The sequence below is a fragment of the Cherax quadricarinatus genome, chromosome 19 (assembly GCF_038502225.1).
Source record: "Cherax quadricarinatus isolate ZL_2023a chromosome 19, ASM3850222v1, whole genome shotgun sequence".
Classification (NCBI taxonomy): Eukaryota; Metazoa; Arthropoda; class Malacostraca; order Decapoda; family Parastacidae; genus Cherax; species Cherax quadricarinatus.
Window position 1 is genome coordinate 20,174,405 of NC_091310.1, and position 19,692 is coordinate 20,194,096.

Sequence of the window (19,692 nt, forward strand, 5' to 3'; positions counted from 1 at the left end):
GGCTGCCAGTTCGGACCAAAAAGCAGCTGAAAAATATGTGCAGGAATTCAAGGAGTACATAGAGGCTGAAGGACTGAAACTTGAACAAGTGTTTAATTGTGACGAAACAGGCCTGTTTTGGAAGAAAATGTCAAGCAGGACCTACATTACTCAGGAGGAAAAGGCACTCCCAGGACATAAGCCTATGAAAGACAGGCTTACTCTGTTGATGTGTGCTAATGCTAGTGGTGATTGCAAAGTGAAGCCTTTATTGGTGTATCACTCTGAAACTCCCAGAGTGTTCAGGAAAAACAATGTCCTCAAGGCTAATTTGTGTGTGCTGTGGAGGGCAAACAGTAAGGCATAGGTCACTAGGGACTTTTTCTATGACTGGTTACACCATGCATTTGCCCCCACTGTGAAAAATTACCTCCTGGAAAATAAATTGGACCTTAAGTGCCTCCTGGTATTAGACAATACTCCTGGTCATCCTTCAGACTTGGCAGAGCGACTTTCTGGGGATATGAGCTTCATCAAGGTCAAGTTTTTGCCTCCTAATACCACTCCTCTCCTGCAGCCCATGGACCAGCAGGTCATTGCAAACTTCAAAAAACTCTACACAAAAGCTATGTTTGAAAGGTGCTTTGTAGTGACCTCAGAAACTCAATTGACTCTAAGAGAGTTTTGGAGAGATCACTTTAGCATCCTCAGTTGTGTAAACATTATAGGTAAGGCTTGGGAGGAGTGACTAAGAGGACCTTGAACTCTGCTTGGAAGGAACTGTGGCCAGAATGTGTAGACAAAAGGGATTTTGAAGGATTTGAGGCTAACCCTGAGAAGCCTATGCCAGTTGTGGAATCAATTGTGGCATTGGGGAAGTCCTTGGGGTTGAAGGTTAGTGGGGAGGATGTGGAAGAGTTGGTGGAGGAGGACAATGAAGAACTAACCACTGATGAGCTGCAAGATCATCTTCAACAGCAAGAGGTCAGACCTGAGGAAACTGCTCTGGAGGAGGGGAAAGAGAAATTGAAGTTGCCTACTTCAAAGATTAAGGAAATGTGTGCAATGTGGCTTAAAGTGGAAACCTTTTTTGATGAAAATCACCCTCACACAGCTATTGCAAGCCATGCCTTTGACTATTACACTGACAATGTTGTGAAACACTTAAGGAATGTCATAAAGGAATGGGAGGTACAGGCCTCTATGGACAGATATGTTGTGCGACAGAGGTCCAGTGACTCTCAAGCTTGTCCTAGTGGCATTAAAAGAAGAAGGGAAGTAACCCCGGAAAAGGACTTGACACCTCAAGTCCTAATGGAAAGGGATTCCCCTTCTAAACACTAACACCATCCACACTCTCCCCTCCTCCCATCCCATCAATCATCACCAGATCTTCAATAAAGGTAAGTGTCGTGTAATTGTACATGTCTTCTTCAGTTTGTGTGTATTAAAATTACTATTTCATGTGGTAAAATTTTTTTTTTCAATACTTTGGGGTGTCGGGAAAGGATTAATTTGATTTCCATTATTTCTTATGGGGAAAATTAACTCAACTAGCGATAATTTCGATGAACGATGAGCTCTCGGGAACGGATTAATATCATTGGTCGAGGGTCCACTGTATATGGAATAGGTGGTAAGTTACTAAATGCTGTAAAATGCTGTAAAGAGTTTTTATGAGGACAGTGAGGCTCAGGTTAGGGTGTGTAGAAGAGAGTGAGACCACTTCCCAGTAAAAGTAGGTCTTAGACAGGGATGTGTAATGTCACCATGGTTGTTTAATATATTTATAGATGGGGTTGTAAAAGAAGTAAATACTAGGGTGTTCAGGAGAGGGGTGGGATTAAATTATGGGGAATCAAATACAAAATGGGAAGTGACAGTTACTTTTTGCTGATGATACTGTGCTTATGGGAGATTCTAAAGAAAAATTGCAAAGGTTAGTGGACAAATTTGGGAGTGTGTGTAAAGGTAGAAAGTTGAAAATGAACATAGAGAGTAAGGTGATGAGGGTATCATATGATTTAGATAAAGAAAAATTGGATATCAAATTGGAGAGGAGGAGTATGGAAGACGTGAATGTTTTCAGATACAGTGGACCCCCGGTTAACGATATTTTTTCACTTCAGAAGTATGTTCAGGTGCCAGTACTGACCGAATTTGTTCCCATAAGGAATATTGTGAAGTAGATTAGTCCATTTCAGACCCCTAAACATACACGTACAGACTCACTTATATAAATACACTTACATAATTTGTCGCATTCGGAGGTGATCGTTATGCGGGGGTCCACTGTATTTGGGAGTTGACGTGTCAGTGGATGGATTTATGAAGGATGAGGTTAATCATAGAATTGATGAAGGAAATAAGGTGAGTGGTGCATTGAGGTATGTGTGGAGACAAAAAATGTTATCTCTGGAGGCAAAGAAGGGAATGTATGAAAGTATAGTGGTACCAACACTCTTATATGGGTGTGAAGCTTGGGTTGTAAATGCTACAGCGAGGAGGCGGTTGGATAGATAACATTCCAGTCACAGTTCATAAGCACACTACTCTCAATTCTTGCAGTGGTGCGGTGGTTTTACCACATACTATTGTACACAGTGATTTTCTGTCTTGTGGCGATGATGTTTTAGAGCAATTAGCTCTTCAGGACCTTCCTGTTCTCAAAGTGGATACATATGTTCTGCCTGCTCTCAGGCGGAGGCGCTTTCCCAGTAACATCGCCCGCTTAACCTTCGACTGTCGTGAACTCCCATCCTCTATTTATATTGCGGGGCATCACCTTGAAGTCCGTAAAGTAGTCCCTACTTAATAACAGTGTTGGAAGTGCTGGCGCTCCAGACACCCCTCTAAATACTGCAGATCTGCAGCAGAGTGCCCAGTGCCATAGATCATGCCAATACATCTTGCAGTCTTCCCCCTTCTTGTCTCAGTTGCAGTGAATCTCATCCTTCATTTTCATGGCATTGTCAAGTCTATCATAATAAACAAGAAATACATTATCTTAGAGAATGAAGGCCTTACACTATGGCTCTCTCTCTCAGCTCTGCCTTCAGGGAAATCTCACTCGTGTTCTTTATTCTCGAGTAGCTCGGAGACCTCCAACCTTGATGGTCCTCCCGCCTACCAGCTCCTCTGCTACCATGTCTTCCAGGGTCACCTCCATTTCTAATTCTTTTGCAGTTTTACTTTCTGAAATTCCTACCTCCATACCTCTTTCTACTTCTACTTCATCTCGCTCACTAGTTTCTCATTCTGAGAGACCTCGCGAGCCTACACCTTCTTCGCGCGCATCACCTGTGAAGTTGAATCTATCTTCTACCTTTGTGCCTGGTTCTCGACCCCCTTTCTAACTCTCACATGGAGGTGGAGGTTCACCCCTTCACTTGTGTAGTCCCCTCTTCTCCTGTTTCCCCCCAGTCTTCTTCCCTAGTTACCTTCCAACCTCCTTCCTCTCCTGTTCCACTGCAGGACTCTTACGCCCCCCGCCAGCACATCTCTCCAGGGTCATACTCCCGCCCCTCTCAGACCTCTTTGGTTCCCTCCATAGTCTCCCCGATCTCTACTTGCTCTACCTCATCTGTCTCTGAAATCATGGTATTGGCATCTTCCTTCTCTACTGAGACACTTGATGCTATCTCTTTCTATCCCTCCTTCTATCCCTTCTTTTTCATGACCCTTGCAACAATCTTTACCTTCCCAGCATTCTGATTCCTCCTTGCTTACCTGCTTACCATTGCCCCCACATGTTGACTTCACTGACCCTAATAGCCCATAGATTTTATTGCTTCTACTTGTTGGCATACCTGTCTTCGTAAATAATGTCTTATTTACAATGGAATATTCGTGGCCTCAGGGGTAATTGGGGAGAACTCCAAGTGTTGCTCTCCCAATTTTCCCCAATATGTTTCGGGTTACAAGAGCCCCAAATTCGTTCAGCTGTTATTTGTCCTGTTTTGGTCTATGTGCTGTTACATTCTTCTGACCCCTTTCCTGATGAATCATTTAATGAGAGCGTGCTTCTTGTGCGCGTTGGTATCAAAAATTTTTTGTTCATTACACAAATAACCCGCACATAAAAGAGAGAAGCTTACGACGGTATTATATACAACTCTTGTGCTACTACTACTACTACTACCACCACTACCACCATCTCTTCCTGCCTATATATAGCTGTTCTGCTCCACCTCTGGTTAGTGTGACTTTGTCAATGGTCCAAGTCGGACCGAAACGTCGTCGTAAGCTTCTCTCTTTTATATGCGGGTTATTTGTGTATCGTTCCAGTCACGGTATTGTGCCTTTTTTGTTATTTTTGTTCATTCTCTGCTGCATTATACTGCAGCTCGTATTTACTTACACAGATGGTATACAGTTTGCTCTCTCCATCTTTCCCCCTCCCATGCATTCTGTATCTCAGATATTGGGTTTTTTATCTCTTCAATACCACTGCCCTTCTTGTTGTTAAATGATTTCAACACTCACCATCATCTGTAGGGAGGGTCCCACTGTGACTCTCGTGGTGATCAGTTGGAGACTCTTCTCACTTCTCATTCTCTTCATGTTTTAAATACAAGTGCTCCTACCCATTTTGACTCTCACACTCAGTCTCTTGCATTAATCTTTCTATCTGTTCCTTGTCAGTTGCACTTGATTATACTTGGTCTATTCTCCCAGATTTACATGACAGTGATCACTTTCCTATTCTTCTTACTTGTACTACGTATTCCCGACTGCCTTGTAGCCCTCGTTGGCAGTTTGCACGAGCAAATTGGGACTTATACTCTAATCTTACCACTTTTTGTGGGGACCATCTTTCGTCGTCTATTGGTGAATTAATGCACCAGTTTTCGACCTTAGTTTCGACTGCGGTGTCACATTCTGCTCCTCAAACCTCAGGCAAGCATTCTCAGACATGCGTGCCTTGGGGGTCTCCTGCGTGTGCCCGTGCAATGCGTTTGAAACGTGGTGTGTGGGGCCATTATCGTTATAATTGGACCTCAGATTGTCTTCCGGATTTTAACCTTCTTGTCTGTGTCTCCCAAGGGCTTCACCTTTATCCCTCATTTCTTGCATCCAAGTCTACCAAGGAGTGGTTGCTTGTCGCGTCATACATGACACTAAACACACTTGTTGGCAAGACTACGTGTCCACCATTACCTTGTCTTCCCCTATGTGTGCAGTTTGGAAGACGGTACGGAAGTTGTGTGGCAAGTACACTCTGGACCCAGCTCCCGTTTTGCGGGTTGCTGGTGTTAGTGTTGCGGAACCTTTTGAATTTGCCACGGAACTTGAGAACCTTCTTGTCTGTGTCTCCCAAGGGCTTCACCTTTATCCCTCATTTCTTGCATCCAAGTCTACCAAGGAGTGGTTGTCCTTGGGTTTCTCCTCCAATGGAATGGAACCGTATAAAGTACCTTTCACTCTCCTAGAGCTAGAGTCTACGATTTCCACTTGCCAGTCATCGGCAGCTGGGCCTGATGATATTCATATCAGTATGCTCAAACACCTGCATTCTACTGCCCATACAGTCCTTTTGCATCTTTTCAATCCTATTTGGATGTGAAGGGTTCTCCCTCAACAATGGAAATCTGCCATTGTCTTACTGTTTCGCAAACCAGGCACCTCAGGGCTTCATACCTCTCACTCTCACTTGATACCTCTCTGAGCAGTGTAGTTTGCAAGGTGATGGGACAATTGATGAATGGAAATCTGAAATGGTATTTGGAGACTCTCAATAGTCTTTCTCCTCACCAATATGGCTTTTGCAAGTGCCACTCTACTTTGGACCCTTTGCTCCACTTACATATGTATGTGCGAAATGCCTTTGGTAACAAACACTCCATCCTAGAAGTCTTGGTCTTTTATCTTGAGAAAGCATATGACACCACTTGGAGGTTGTATAAAATTTTAGCCCAAGCCCACTCTTTAGGCCTCCACGGTAATCTGCCAACTTTCCTTACTGCTTTTTTATCTGACAGACATTTTTGTGTCTGGGTTGGCGCCTCGCTTTCCTCAGACTTTGTTCAAGCCGAGGGTGTCCCACAAAGTTGTCCTTAGCACTACCCTTTTTCTCTTGGCTATAAATGCCCTACATTCCATTCTTCCAGCGCATGTTTGGTCATCACTTAATGAGAATGACTTCGCTATAGCTCAGGAATGCGCTGACTGTCACCTGGTAGCTGCCTCCCCTCAGGATGTGATTGACTGGGTTTCCCACTGAGCCACTTCACATGGATTTAAATTTTCTAGTACAAAAACCCATTTTATTACCTTCACTAGACGTCCTCTTGTTTCATATATTCCATTGTATTTACACGGCTCGTGTATTCCAGAATGTGATACGGTCAAGTCTCTTGGCCTTCTTTTCAATCACCAGTTGACGTGGAAACTGCACATTTCCTCTTTGAAGACTGCTTGCCATGGTCGGCTGAATCTCCTGAAAATTCTTCTGCATTATTCATAGAGTGAAGATTGCCGGATTCTCCTCTGTTTGCATTCCACCCTAGTATTGTCCAAGCTGGATTATGGAGACCAAGTCTATTCTGCAGCTTCTACCACTCTAAGTTAGATCCCCTTCATCATCAAGTTCTAGGTTTATACCTTGGTGCCTTTTGTGCATCCCCTGTTGAAAGCTCTATGCTGAAGTGAATGTCCCTTCCATAGCTGATTGTCGTGATGCTCATTGCCTCCGATACTTTGTCCACTCTCATGACCTTCATGTTCCATCTACATATAGGTTGGTCTCAGACATTAGTAAAAGCCCATTATTTGTTTGATGCCCCTGCTTACTCCGACCGTTTTCTCTTTGTCTTCACTCACTACGATCTTCTCTCCACTTGCCTCCCTTGTATGTTCATTTAGCATCTGCCTTTTCCCTTACCCCTTGGGAGGTTCCGACAGTTTGTGCCTGTTCTCCCCTACTGCCCTGCGCCAAAGTTCTCATACCTACGGCTGCTTCTCGTTCTCTTTTTCTTGATCACTTCCGATAGCGTGCTCATGCTGTTACTGTTTATACAGATGGTTCTAAATCTTATGATGGTGTTGGGTTTGCTGCAGTGTTCTCTGACGATGTTGTCTGAGGACATTTGTTAGACTCGGCTAGCATTTGTACTGCTGAGTTGTATGCCATCCTTATAACACTTCTCTGTATTACATATATGTCTCCGACATTTGTGATCATTTCAGATTCCCTCAGTGCCTTACAAGCTATTTACAATTTGATTCCCCTCATCCATTAGTTCTTCATATTCAACTATGGTTGTGCCATGTGGCTAGGAAAACCAAAGGCGTCATTTTCTGTTGGGTCCTTGGACACATTGATATGCAGGGCAATGAATGAGCAAATGCTGCTGTGCGGTCAACGGTACATGAGCTTCCGGTTTCCTATAGAGGTATTCCGTTCAGTGATTATTTTCCAGTCATCTCTGCCTGTCTTCTCTGCCCGACCACCGTTGGCAACAACGGTGGTCGGGGCATGCACCATAACACATTTCTCGCTATTAAACCGCTTTTAGGTTTGTGGCCATCTTCTTACCACCATTGCCGTACTCAGGAGAGTGAGCTCTCCCATCTCCACATTGGCCATACTCGCCTTACCCATGGGTATCTTATGGATCAACACATTATTCCTCTTTGTGAGGTTTGTTGGGTCTCTATTTCGGTTCTTCAGTTTCTTGTAGATTGCCCAGTTTACCAGCGAGCTCGTAGGATTTACCTCCAACGTTTCCGCCGCCCTACCACTCTTACCTTATCTTTCCTTCTTGCAGACAGCCCTGCCTTTGACTTAAAATCTCTTTTTGACTTTTTGTCAGCAACTGCTTTATTATACAAACTTTGACACATAGCCCTTAGCATCCTTTCCACCTATTTTCTCCCCTCACCTCTGATCCCCTCTCCACCTAGCTGTTTATAGCCCCAGCACTATTTTCTGCCCCACAGCACTGTATGACCCTTGTCAGTTTAGCTCTTTCTTTGATTATCATTATTGAGAAAGTTAAATCATAATTAACATTGGGTAAATCCTGGAGAGATTGTTGTGTATCTGCACATTAAAATCACTCCCTATGAATGCAAGAGGCTTGATAGATGGTGCAAAATACCCCAGGTAAAAAGTAGGTGTGCATTGATTACACTGAGGTGACTCAGTAAGTTTAAGAGAACTAAAATTTTTTAATACCCCTCCTTCATATTTAGGGGGAATTACGAGTGGGTCGCTAGGTTTCCTTAATGCTTTACCAGGAAGTTGTTCTTTTTGAAAGTTCTTGAGCAGCTGGGTTGTGGTGTGTACATTAGACTGCATGTGGCTATCACCAATGTCCAGGTTGATCAGGCTGTCAACCAGGAGACATGGTCTGGGACTTGGTCATAATGCTAACCCCTTGAAATTATCAAGTAACCTTCAGGTTCAGGAACACGTGAACTGCAGAGCATGTCAAGTGAATAACATCCAGGCACTTGTTGCTGTGAGGTATTAATGACTGCATGACACTGATTGCCATTTAGATTATAAGACTGGTAAGAAAGCAGAGTACTCACTGGCATATCTTTTGCTGCACTGAAAGGCTATATTTGTGTGAATGAGAGGCCAGTTTATAGGTAGTAGGTTGGTAGACAGCAACAGCCCAGGGAGGTACCACTGTCCTGCCAAGTGAGTGGAAAATGGAAGCCTGTAATCGTTTTACATTATGGTAGGATTGCTGGTGTCTTTTTTCTGTTTCATAGACGTGCAAGATTTCAGGTAAGTCTTGCTACCTCTACTTACACTTAGGTCACACTACACTTGCATGTACAAGCATATATATACACACCCCTCTGTGTTTTCTTCTATTTTCATACTAGTTCTTGTTTTGGTTTATTTCATCTTATCTCCATGGGGATGTGGAATAGAATTCTTCCTCCGTAAGTCATGCGTCTCGTAAGAGGTGGCTAAAATGTTGGGAGCAAGGGGCTAGTAACCTCTTTTCCTGTATATATAACTAGATTTAAAAGGAGCGACTTGTTTTTTCTTTTGGGCCACCCTGCGTCGGTGGGATACGGCTGATGTGTTGAAAGAAGAAGAGAGGCCAGTTGTGTTTTTGGGGTCTTGGGGTTATTGGATCCCACAAACGGAAGAATTTGTTTTTTGAACCAAAAGAATGTAGGTACAACTGTAATTTAAAATCTGGTCTCTGTTAATGTATCACCTGCATGAGTATTAGTTTTTATTCTGGCTTTATTTGTACTCTGGGGCATTAAAACTTTATAAGTATCAGCAGACATTATGGCCTTAACAAATGGAGAATACTTTTTATGAGTAGCTTTACTTAAACTTCATTGCTGTTGCATGAGGAACTCGCTTTTGTCTCTTTATCTCCAGGTTTTGATAGGTGTTTATTATTCACATGTTAAGTACTGGTATACAAAAAGTTTTTGACATGATTCTTTGGTTTGTATTCAACAGAGGAACTTGCCGATAACAAAGCTAAAAGTGCAGCCAGCACAGCATTGATGGAACACTTACAAGCTCAGATTGCAACCCTGGAGGATCGTCTAAGAGAGTACCAGGTGGTATCTGAAATTCCTGTAATATATGATGACATCTACGATGACAACACTTTAGTTAGGAAAAAGAAGGTAATTTATTCAGTTTTTTAGTATACATCTAACAAAGTAAAGTATTCCTAATATGTAGTAGCAACAGTAATTTGAAATTTGAAATGAAGTGTTACTAAAATGTTACTTCAGATTCAAGTACTGTGTACTGTATCATTACTCTATGTAGTTACAGCAGCAAAACTGTGTTCTGTGTTCTCTTTTTATTCACTGTTTGATCTCAAAGTGAAATTTGTTTTCACTGGTTAAAGCACTTAACACTGTTCATTTGTTTTCACTGGTTAAAACACTTAGCACTGTTCCTTTTATACCATTCCATTGCTTGCTCTATAATCTTTTTTTCTCATTTCACAATTTTGTTCTCTTTGTCCTACCTGCAGAAAATTTAAGTGGTGTATCCTTTTGTATTCAACTTAAAATTTATTTATCATGTCTTTCATTTCTCCTAGCAGCCAGCACAGGCACTTTCAGTGTGTGCAGCCTTTCTTTGTAACTCATACTTTTAAGGTGGAAGCCACTTTGTAACTCTTATCATTGGACTTTCTCTAATAATAAAGCACGTGTGATTTGTAGTGACGAGCACACAACTTGTGGCTTGGGGACAGAGATTAACTCGTACTTCCACAGTCATCCATACCTGTGTCACATGCCAGCATGCGACCCCGCTTATGCAGCAGCTCAAGTCTCATGACTCTGGCCTTCACCTCACTTTTCATTAGACAGCTATCTAAGGAATAGTTGACGTGTGGTGTAAATATTATGCAGAGAATTCATTGCTTGGAGATTAAGAGATGTGGTGTTATTAAAAGCATTATCCAGAATGTTGAAGGTTTTGTTGAGGTGGTTTGGACATTTAGAGAGGTTGGAGCAAAATAGGATGACTTGGAGGGTGTATGAATTTGCAGTTGAGGGAAGGTGAGGTAGGGGTTTTCCTGGGAAAGATTTGAGGGATAGGGTAAAGGGGGTTTTGTGTGTGAGAGCCTTGGACAGCCAGGCGTATGTGACCATGTTAGGTAGGAGTGAATGGAGGAAAATGGTCTTTGGGACTTGATGAACTGTTGGAGTGTGAGCAAGATAACATTTTGTGAAGAGATTCATGGAAACTGGTTAGCTGGACTTGAGTCCTGGAGGTGGGAAGTACAGTACTTGCACTCTGAAGGAAGGGTGGAAGTATTTGCAGTTTGGAGAGGCATCTGACATGTAGTATCAGCATGCCTCAGATAAGACAGTGATAGAGTGAATGTTTGCGAAAGTGTTTCTTTGTTTAGGTCACCCTGCCTTGGTAGGAGACAGCTGGTGTGTTACAAAAATGACATATGTCTGAGTTTTCTTTGATTTTATCTTAATAGTTCTTGGTCTTATTACTTTTCCTTTTATATCCATGGGGAAGTGGAATAAGAATCTTTCCTCCGTAAGCCATGTGTGTTGTAAAAGTCAACTAAAATGCCGGGAACAATGGGCTAGTAACCTCTTTTCCTGTAAAGATTACTAAAAAGAATAAGAAGAAGAAAATTGTCAGTGGGAAGTCTGAATGTGCGTGGATGTTGTGCAGATGATAAGAAAGAGATGATTGTGGATGTTATGAATGAGAAGAAGCTGGATGTCCTGGCTTTAAGTGAAACAAAGGTGAAGGGGGTGGGAGAGTTTCAGTGGAGAGGAATAAATGGGATTAGGTCAGGGGTTTCAAATAGAGTTAGAGCTAAAGAAGGAGTAGCAATAATGTTGAAGGATAAGCTATGGCAGGAAAAGAGGGACTATAAATGTATTAATTCAAGGAATATGTGGAGTAAAATAAAGATTGGATGTGAAAAGTGGGTTATAATAAGCGTGTATGCACCTGGAGAAGAGAGAAGTGTAGAGGAGAGAGAGAGATTTTGGGAAATGTTGAGTGAATGCGTGGGGAGTTTTGAATCAAGTGTGAGAGTAATGGTGGTTGGGGATTTCAATGCTAAAGTGGGTAAAAATGTTACGGAGGGAGTAGTAGAAGATTGAGACACTTATGCAGCATATGGGAATCTTTATTCAGGAAACGTTTCGCCACACAGTGGCTTCATCAGTCCAATACAAAGAGGAAGGCGTAAGGAGAGGAGGAGAATGAGGTAATCAGTCCCTCAACCTGGAGTCGATGTGTTCAGTCCATCAATCTTGTAGAATGTACTGCATAGGGCCGTAGACGTGGCTTATATACTGTAGTGAGGTGAGGTGAAGCAGGCGGAGGCAGGGTCATAGTGGTACCATCCACTAGTCGAAGTAGGTCTTCGTCCAAAGGTTGAACAAGTGTTGAAGAATTCTTTGTAACAAGATCCCATGATGCTGCAGTGTCTGACAGTTGTGATGAATGGTTTGAAAAACCGACAAGTTGAAGATTGAGACACTTATGCAGCATATGGGAATCTTTATTCAGGAAACGTTTCGCCACACAGTGGCTTCATCAGTCCAATACAAAGAGGAAGACGTAAGGAGAGGAGGAAAATGAGGTAATCAGTCCCTCAACCTGGAGTCGATGTGTTCAGTCCATCAATCTTGTAGAATGTACTGCATAGGGCCGTAGACGTGGCTTATATACTGTACTGAGGTGAGGTGAAGCAGGCGGAGGCGGGGTCATAGTGGTACCATCCACTAGTCGAAGTAGGTCTTCGTCCAAAGGTTGAACAAGTGTTGAAGAATTCTTTGTAACAAGATCCCATGATGCTGCAGTGTCTGACAGTTGTGATGAATGGTTTGAAAAACCGACAAGTTGAAGATTGAGACACTTATGCAGCATATGGGAATCTTTATTCAGGAAACGTTTCGCCACACAGTGGCTTCATCAGTCCAATACAAAGAGGAAGGCGTAAGGAGAGGAGGAAAATGAGGTAATCAGTCCCTCAACCTGGAGTCGATGTGTTCAGTCCATCAATCTTGTAGAATGTACTGCATAGGGCCGTAGACGTGGCTTATATACTGTACTGAGGTGAGGTGAAGCAGGCGGAGGCGGGGTCATAGTGGTACCATCCACTAGTCGAAGTAGGTCTTCGTCCAAAGGTTGAACAAGTGTTGAAGAATTCTTTGTAACAAGATCCCATGATGCTGCAGTGTCTGACAGTTGTGATGAATGGTTTGAAAAACCGACAAGTTGAAGATTGAGACACTTATGCAGCATATGGGAATCTTTATTCAGGAAACGTTTCGCCACACAGTGGCTTCATCAGTCCAATACAAAGAGGAAGGCGTAAGGAGAGGAGGAGAATGAGGTAATCAGTCCCTCAACCTGGAGTCGATGTGTTCAGTCCATCAATCTTGTAGAATGTACTGCATAGGGCCGTAGACGTGGCTTATATACTGTAGTGAGGTGAGGTGAAGCAGGCAGAGGCGGGGTCATAGTGGTACCATCCACTAGTCGAAGTAGGTCTTCGTCCAAAGGTTGAACAAGTGTTGAAGAGTTCTTTGTAACAAGATGCCATGATGCTGCAGTGTCTGACAGTTGTGATGAATGGTTTGAAAAACCGACAAGTTGAAGATTGAGACACTTATGCAGCATATGGGAATCTTTATTCAGGAAACGTTTCGCCACACAGTGGCTTCATCAGTCCAATACAAAGAGGAAGGTGTAAGGAGAGGAGGAGAATGAGGTAATCAGTCCCTCAACCTGGAGTCGATGTGTTCAGTCCATCAATCTTGTAGAATGTACTGCATAGGGCCGTAGACGTGGCTTATATACTGTAGTGAGGTGAGGTGAAGCAGGATGGACTGAACACATCGACTCCAGGTTGAGGGACTGATTACCTCATTCTCCTCCTCTCCTTACGCCTTCCTCTTTGTATTGGACTGATGAAGCCACTGTGTGGCGAAACGTTTCCTGAATAAAGATTCCCATATGCTGCATAAGTGTCTCAATCTTCAACTTGTCGGTTTTTCAAACCATTCATCACAGCAGGGAGTAGTAGGTAAATTTGGGGTGCCAGGGGTAAATGTAAATGGTGACCCTTTAATTGAGCTATGTGTAGAAAGAGATTTGGTAATAAGTAATACATATTTTATGAAAAAGAGGATAAATAAATATACAAGGTATGATGTAGCACGTAATGAAAGTAGTTTATTAGATTATGTATTGGTGGATAAAAGGTTGTTGGGTAGGCTCCAGGATGTACATGTTTATAGAGGGGCAACTGATATATCGGATCATTATTTAGTTGTAGCTACAGTTAGAGTAAGAGGTAGATGGGAAAAGAGGAAGGTGGCAACAACAAGTAAGAGGGAGGTGAAAGTGTATAAACTAAGGGAGAAGGAAGTTCGGGTGAGATACAAGCGACTATTGGCAGAAAGGTGGGCTAGTGCAAAGATGAGTAGTGGGGGGGTTGAAGAGGGTTGGAATAGTTTTAAAAATGCAGTATTAGAATGTGGGGCAGAAGTTTGTGGTTATAGGAGGGTGGGGGCAGGAGGAAAGAGGAGTGATTGGTGGAATGATGAAGTAAAGGTGTGATAAAAGAGAAAAAGGTAGCTTATGAGAGGTTTTTACAAAGCAGAAGTGTTATAAGAAGAGCAGAGTATATGGAGAGTAAAAGAAAGGTGAAGAGAGTGGTGAGAGAGTGCAAAAGGAGAGCAGATGATAGGGTGGGAGAGGCACTGTCAAGGAATTTTAATGAAAATAAGAAAAAATTTTCGAGCGAGTTAAACAAGTTAAGAAAGCCTAGGGAACGAATGGATTTGTCAGTTAAAAACAGAGTAGGGGAGTTAAAAGATGGGGAGATGGAGGTTTTGGGTAGATGGCGAGAATATTTTGAGGAACTTTTAAATGTCGACGAAGAAAGGGAAGCGGTGATTTCATGCACTGGCCAGGGAGGTATACCATCTTTTAGTAGTGAAGAAGAACAGGATGTGAGTGTGGGGGAGGTGCGTGAGGCATTACATAGAATGAAAGGGGGTAAAGCAGCTGGAACTGATGGGATCATGACAGAAATGTTAAAAGCAGGGGGGAATATAGTGTTGGAGTGGTTGGTATTTTTGTTTAATAAATGTATGAAAGAGGGGAAGGTACCAAGGGATTGGCAGCGAGCATGTATAGTCCCTTTATATAAAGGGAAGGGGGACAAAAGAGATTGTAAAAATTATAGAGGAATAAGTTTACTGAATATACCAGGAAAAGTGTACGGTAGGGTTATAATTGAAAGAATTAGAGGTAAGACAGAATGTAGGATTGCAGATGAGCAAGGAGGTTTCAGAGTGGGTAGGGGATGTGTAGATCAAGTGTTTACATTGAGGCATATATGTGAACAGTATTTAGATAAAGGTAGGGAAGTTTTTATTGCATTTATGGATTTAGAAAAGGCATATGATAGTGGATAGGGGAGCAATGTGGCAGATGTTGCAAGTATATGGAATAGGTGGTAAGTTACTAAATGCTGTAAAGAGTTTTTATGAGGATAGTGAGGCTCAGGTTAAGGCGTGTAGAAGAGAGGGAGACTACTTCCCAGTAAAAGTAGATCTTAGACAGGGATGTGTAATGTCACCATGGTTGTTTAATATATTTATAGATGGGGTTGTAAAAGAAGTAAATGCTAGGGTGTTTGGGAGAGGCGTGGGGTTAAATTATGGGGAATCAAATACAAAATGGGAATTGACACAGTTGCTTTTTGCTGATGATACTGTGCTCATGGGAGATTCTAAAGAAAAATTGCAAAGGTTAGTGGATGAGTTTGGGAGTGTGTAAAGGTAGAAAGTTGAAAGTGAACATAGAAAAGAGTAAGGTGATGAGGGTATCAAATGATTTAGATTAAGAAAAATTGGATATCAAGTTGGGGAAGAGGAGTATCCAAGAAGTGAATGTTTTCAGATATTTGGGAGTTGACGTGTTGGCGGATAGATTTATGAAGGATGAGGATAATCATAGAATTGATGAGGGAAATAAGGTGAGTGGTGCGTTGAGGTATATTTGGAGACAAAAAACGTTATCTATGGAGGCAAAGAAGGGAATATATGAAAGTATAGTAGTACCAACACACTTATATGGGTGTGAAGCTTTGGTTGTGAATGCAGCAGCGAGGAGGCGGTTGGAGGCAGTGGAGATTTACTGTCTAAGGACAATGTGTGGTGTAAATATTATGCAGAAAATTCGGATTGTGGAAATTAGGAGAAGGTGTGGAGTTAATAAAAGTATTAGTCAGAGGGCTGAAGAGATGTTGTTGAAGTGGTTTAGTCATTTAGAGAGAATGGATCAAAGTAGAATGACATGGAGAGCGTATAAATCTGTAAGGGAAGGAAGGCGGGGTAGGGGTCATCTTCGAAAAGGTTGGAGGGAGGAGGTAAAGGAGGTTTTGTGGGAGAGGGGCTTGGACTTCCAGCAAGTGTGCGTGAGCGTGTTAGATAGGAGTGAATGGAGACGAATGGTATTTGGGACCTGATGACCTGTTGGAGCGTGAACAGGGTAATATTTAGTGAAGGGATTCAGGGAAACCGGTTATTTTTATATAGCTGGATTTGAGTCCTGGAAATGGGAAGTACAATGCCTACACTCTAAAGGAGGGGTTCGGGATATAAGCAGTTTGGAGGGAGATGTTGTGTATCTTTATACGTATATGCTTCTAAACTGTTGTGTTCTGAGCACCTCTGCAAAAACAGTGATTATGTGCGAGTGAGGTGAAAGTGTTGAATGATGATGAAAGTGTTTTCTTTTTGGGGATTTTCTTTCGTTTTGGGTCACCCTGCCTCTGTGAGACGGCTGACTCACTCACTCTCTCTGTCTCTCTCGCTCGCTCTCTCGCTCCCTTTCGCTCTCTCGCTCTTTTTTTTTTTTTTTTACACAGGGTTTGACAAGGTTAAGGATCCCTAGCTTTATTGACAAGCTATTTACAGGTTAAGGATTCTTAACTTTATTGGCAAGCTAAGAGTTGTTACCTACATCAGCTCATTTGAAAGCGTTTTTATTGTTATGAGACATACAAGTAAGGAACAGGATGAAGTTAGAGCCATCTGTGGGCCAGCATTTTCATTTGATCAACTGACTATCTCGTTGACATCATTATGCTGTGTACGAATGTGTTCCATACTCGAGTCATCCTGGGTACATGTGATCTCAGAGGGAGTGATGTTCTGGAGAAGGGTACAGCCAGAGTGAAGTTGATGCTTTCTGCCCGTCTTGTGGTATAGAAACTTGCTTCACGCTGTCCTTGAAGTGGATCTATGTGTGGGACTTTGACAATATTGGCCTTGTACATAACAGTAAGGTCACCCACATCCATCCTGTGTTGAAGGCTCTGCTGAAATGACAGATCGGTCCAGGTGAGAGATGAGACGTCTTGCTCTGTTCTCCACTCTGTCAAGCAGTCGCAGATGAGAAGGGGGGCAGGCAAACCAAGAAAGTGGAGCATACTCAAGGTGTGAGCGTACTTGTGCCTCGTACAAAATCTTGCAACCCCTGCTGTCAAGCAGATGCGAGATACGGCAAAGTGCTGTAAGCTTCTTGGCTGCCGTGTTTGCAAGATTTACAACGTGGTTTTTCATGGTCAGTTTGGAGTCAGATTTCACCCCAAGGATATCAACTTCTTCCCCAGGTGCCAACACCCTCCCATTCATCCTTACTACTGCACCGGCATTTCCATCTTGGTGCCTAGAGATCATCATCATTTGTGTTTTCTCAGGTGCAAATGTTACTTGCCATCTATTTCCCCAAGCTGATATAGCTCTCAGCTGGTGATTGATGTAGCTTAGAGCAGCTGGCATTTCTTCTTTTGGATAAGCGTATGTCAGTGTACAGTCATCTGCATATTCATGGGATTCTGGGATGAGATGAAGAAGGTCATTGAAGTAGACATTCCATAACAATGGTCCCAGCACGCTTCCTTGTGGAACACTTGCCGCAATAGGATGTCTTGCTGATTCTGTTCCATTGAGAACTACACTTAGAGATCTACCATGAAGGTAATCACTGAGGAGACATAGCGTAGAGCCTGCAATTCCCAGTGCTTGAAGTTTTGCTAAGAGGCCCTGGTGCCACACCCAGTCGAAAGCACCAGCAATGTCCAGTGCTACCACACAGCTGACTTTGGATTCATCCAGTGACCGGTGCCACTTAGTGGAGAGGTTTAACAACAGATCAGCAGCAGAGTAACCTTTCCTGAAGCCATATTGACGATCACAAAGTAGTGAGTGGTAGTCAAAAAACTCTGTCATTTGTCTTGAGATTATTGTCTCAAGGATCTTACCAGTGATTGACAGGAGTGACACTGGTCTGTAGTTGCTGATTTCTGCTCTGCTCTTCTTTTTGTGAACAGGGACTACATTTGCCTATTTCCACAGAGAGGGACATTGACACTGTACTAGGCAGTGCTGAAAGATACAAGTTAGAGGTGCTGCTAGCTGGTCTGCACATCTTCTCAGCAATCTTGGGCTCATCTTGTCTGGGCCCACAGCCTTTTCTTGGTCAAGCTATTTAAGAAGGAAATGCACCTCCTCCTGCCTTATTGTCACCACTGACAGTTTTGACACAGTTCTTGCAGCTAGCCAGGGAGGGTCTCTTGCTGGATCAGGAACTTGCATTTTGGTAGCAAAGTGTTCAGCAAAGAGGTCCGCCTTCTCTTGACTACTAGTAGAGGTGGTCCCGTCCTGTCGATTTAGAGGTGGAATGAGTTCGTCAGGCAGATAACCTTGTCTGTCCTTGACCAGGGACCACCAGGTTTTGGAGCCTACCCTACCTGATGCTAACTTTCTTTTAGTGTCCACCTCCCATTTAGCAATGGCCCACTTTTGAACATCACCCATATGCCTACAGGCTTGCATATGCAAGTTCCTGTTATAGGTGGTAGGATGTCTCTTATACCTTTGCCATGCTTTGTACTTAGCAGTAGCAGCCTCTCTACAACGAAAGCCAAACCAAGGCTGATCTGTAGGCTTCGTCACATATTGCCGGTGAGGAATGTGTTCTTGTTGTAGATTAAGGGTGTGTCCAGTGAAGGCTTTCACTTGGTTGTCAACATCCCCTTGGAGAAGAGCATTCCAGTCGGTGGTGGCGAGCTCAGAGCAAAGGGCTGGCCAATTATCTCTTTCCCATAGCCAGGTTGTGCGTGTGGACTCCTCACCTCGTTCTGTTGGGATCTTAAGTGTCGTAAAAACAGCCTTGTGGTCAGACGATCCAACATAGCCGAGGGGTTGACAAGTGACTATGCCTTCTGCCAGATCACTCACTACTGGGTCAAGGGAGGAGCCAGAGATGTGAGTAGGGAAATCAACAAAGTTTCTCATGTCAAACACTGCAAGAAGGTCATCAAAGTCCCTCTGTATAAGGTGCTGGTTGAGGTCACCAACAATTATAATATGTTGACAGTTGTGTTGTAGCAGAAGGGAGTCAATATTTTCCATTAGGAAGTTGATAGGGTCTGCATGTTGCCACTGAGGTCTGTACATTGCACATGCTAGTACAGAGGTACTAGTGTTTATACAGAGCTTGAAGAACATCATTTCAAGATGTGTAGGGGTGGCAACATCAATGTGCTGGGCATGAACACTTTTAGAGAAGCACACAGCAACACCTCCTCCTTGCCCTTGCCTGTCTCTTCTCATCCATGAGGTGTAGCCAGCAATTCTTGCAAAATTTTCTGGAGTCCTGTCGTCCAAAAATGTTTCAACAACAGCTATCATGTCGGGACGTCTAGTGTTCACAAAACTATGTGTGAGCTCTCCAACATTAGTAATGAAACCTCTAATGTTGTCCAACAGGATGCTGATAGACTGGCTCCTCATGATGAAGTGGTCAGCTTGAGGTGGTGGGTGTGTAGGGAATGTAAGGTGCCTGCCCTTGAGAGAGGTAGGGTACTGAGGCAGCTGCAGGGATGTAGGTCTGTGGTCTTGTATAAGGCGCAATCCCACCTGCTGGGCTGGGATAGGAGTAGCTAAGTGGGTGACGTGTGAGAGTGTTCACCAATTCAGAGATCCTGCTGGTTTATTCTGAGAACAGGTCTCTAAACAGGTGGCCCTGTCTGTCAAGTTCCTTTTTCTTCCGACACTGGTCCTCCTTATGTCCTTTCTTGTAGCAGTAATTACACCTGGTATCTCGCAGGCAGTTGTTGGCAGTGTGCCCCTTCCTGTGACAGCGAGAGCACAGCCTAGGTGCCTGGGAGGGTGGACTAGGATTTGTTGCACCTCCTG

At 43.2% G+C, this 19,692-nt stretch overlaps 1 protein-coding gene across 4 annotated transcripts in view; it reads left to right on the forward strand.

Annotated features, from left to right (window-relative positions):
• Positions 1–19,692, forward strand: part of Slmap (Sarcolemma associated protein) — a 575,111-nt gene that overhangs the window by 446,218 nt on the left and 109,201 nt on the right. For all 4 annotated transcript variants that reach the window (XR_008406974.2, XM_070086557.1, XM_070086559.1 and 1 more), the window contains one exon: positions 9,422–9,594. Coding sequence is in view for 3 of the 4 variants with exons in the window: in XM_070086557.1 (XP_069942658.1) it covers positions 9,422–9,594 (173 nt within the window). In the remaining variant the exon portion in view is untranslated. The remainder of the gene's footprint in view (positions 1–9,421; positions 9,595–19,692) is intronic.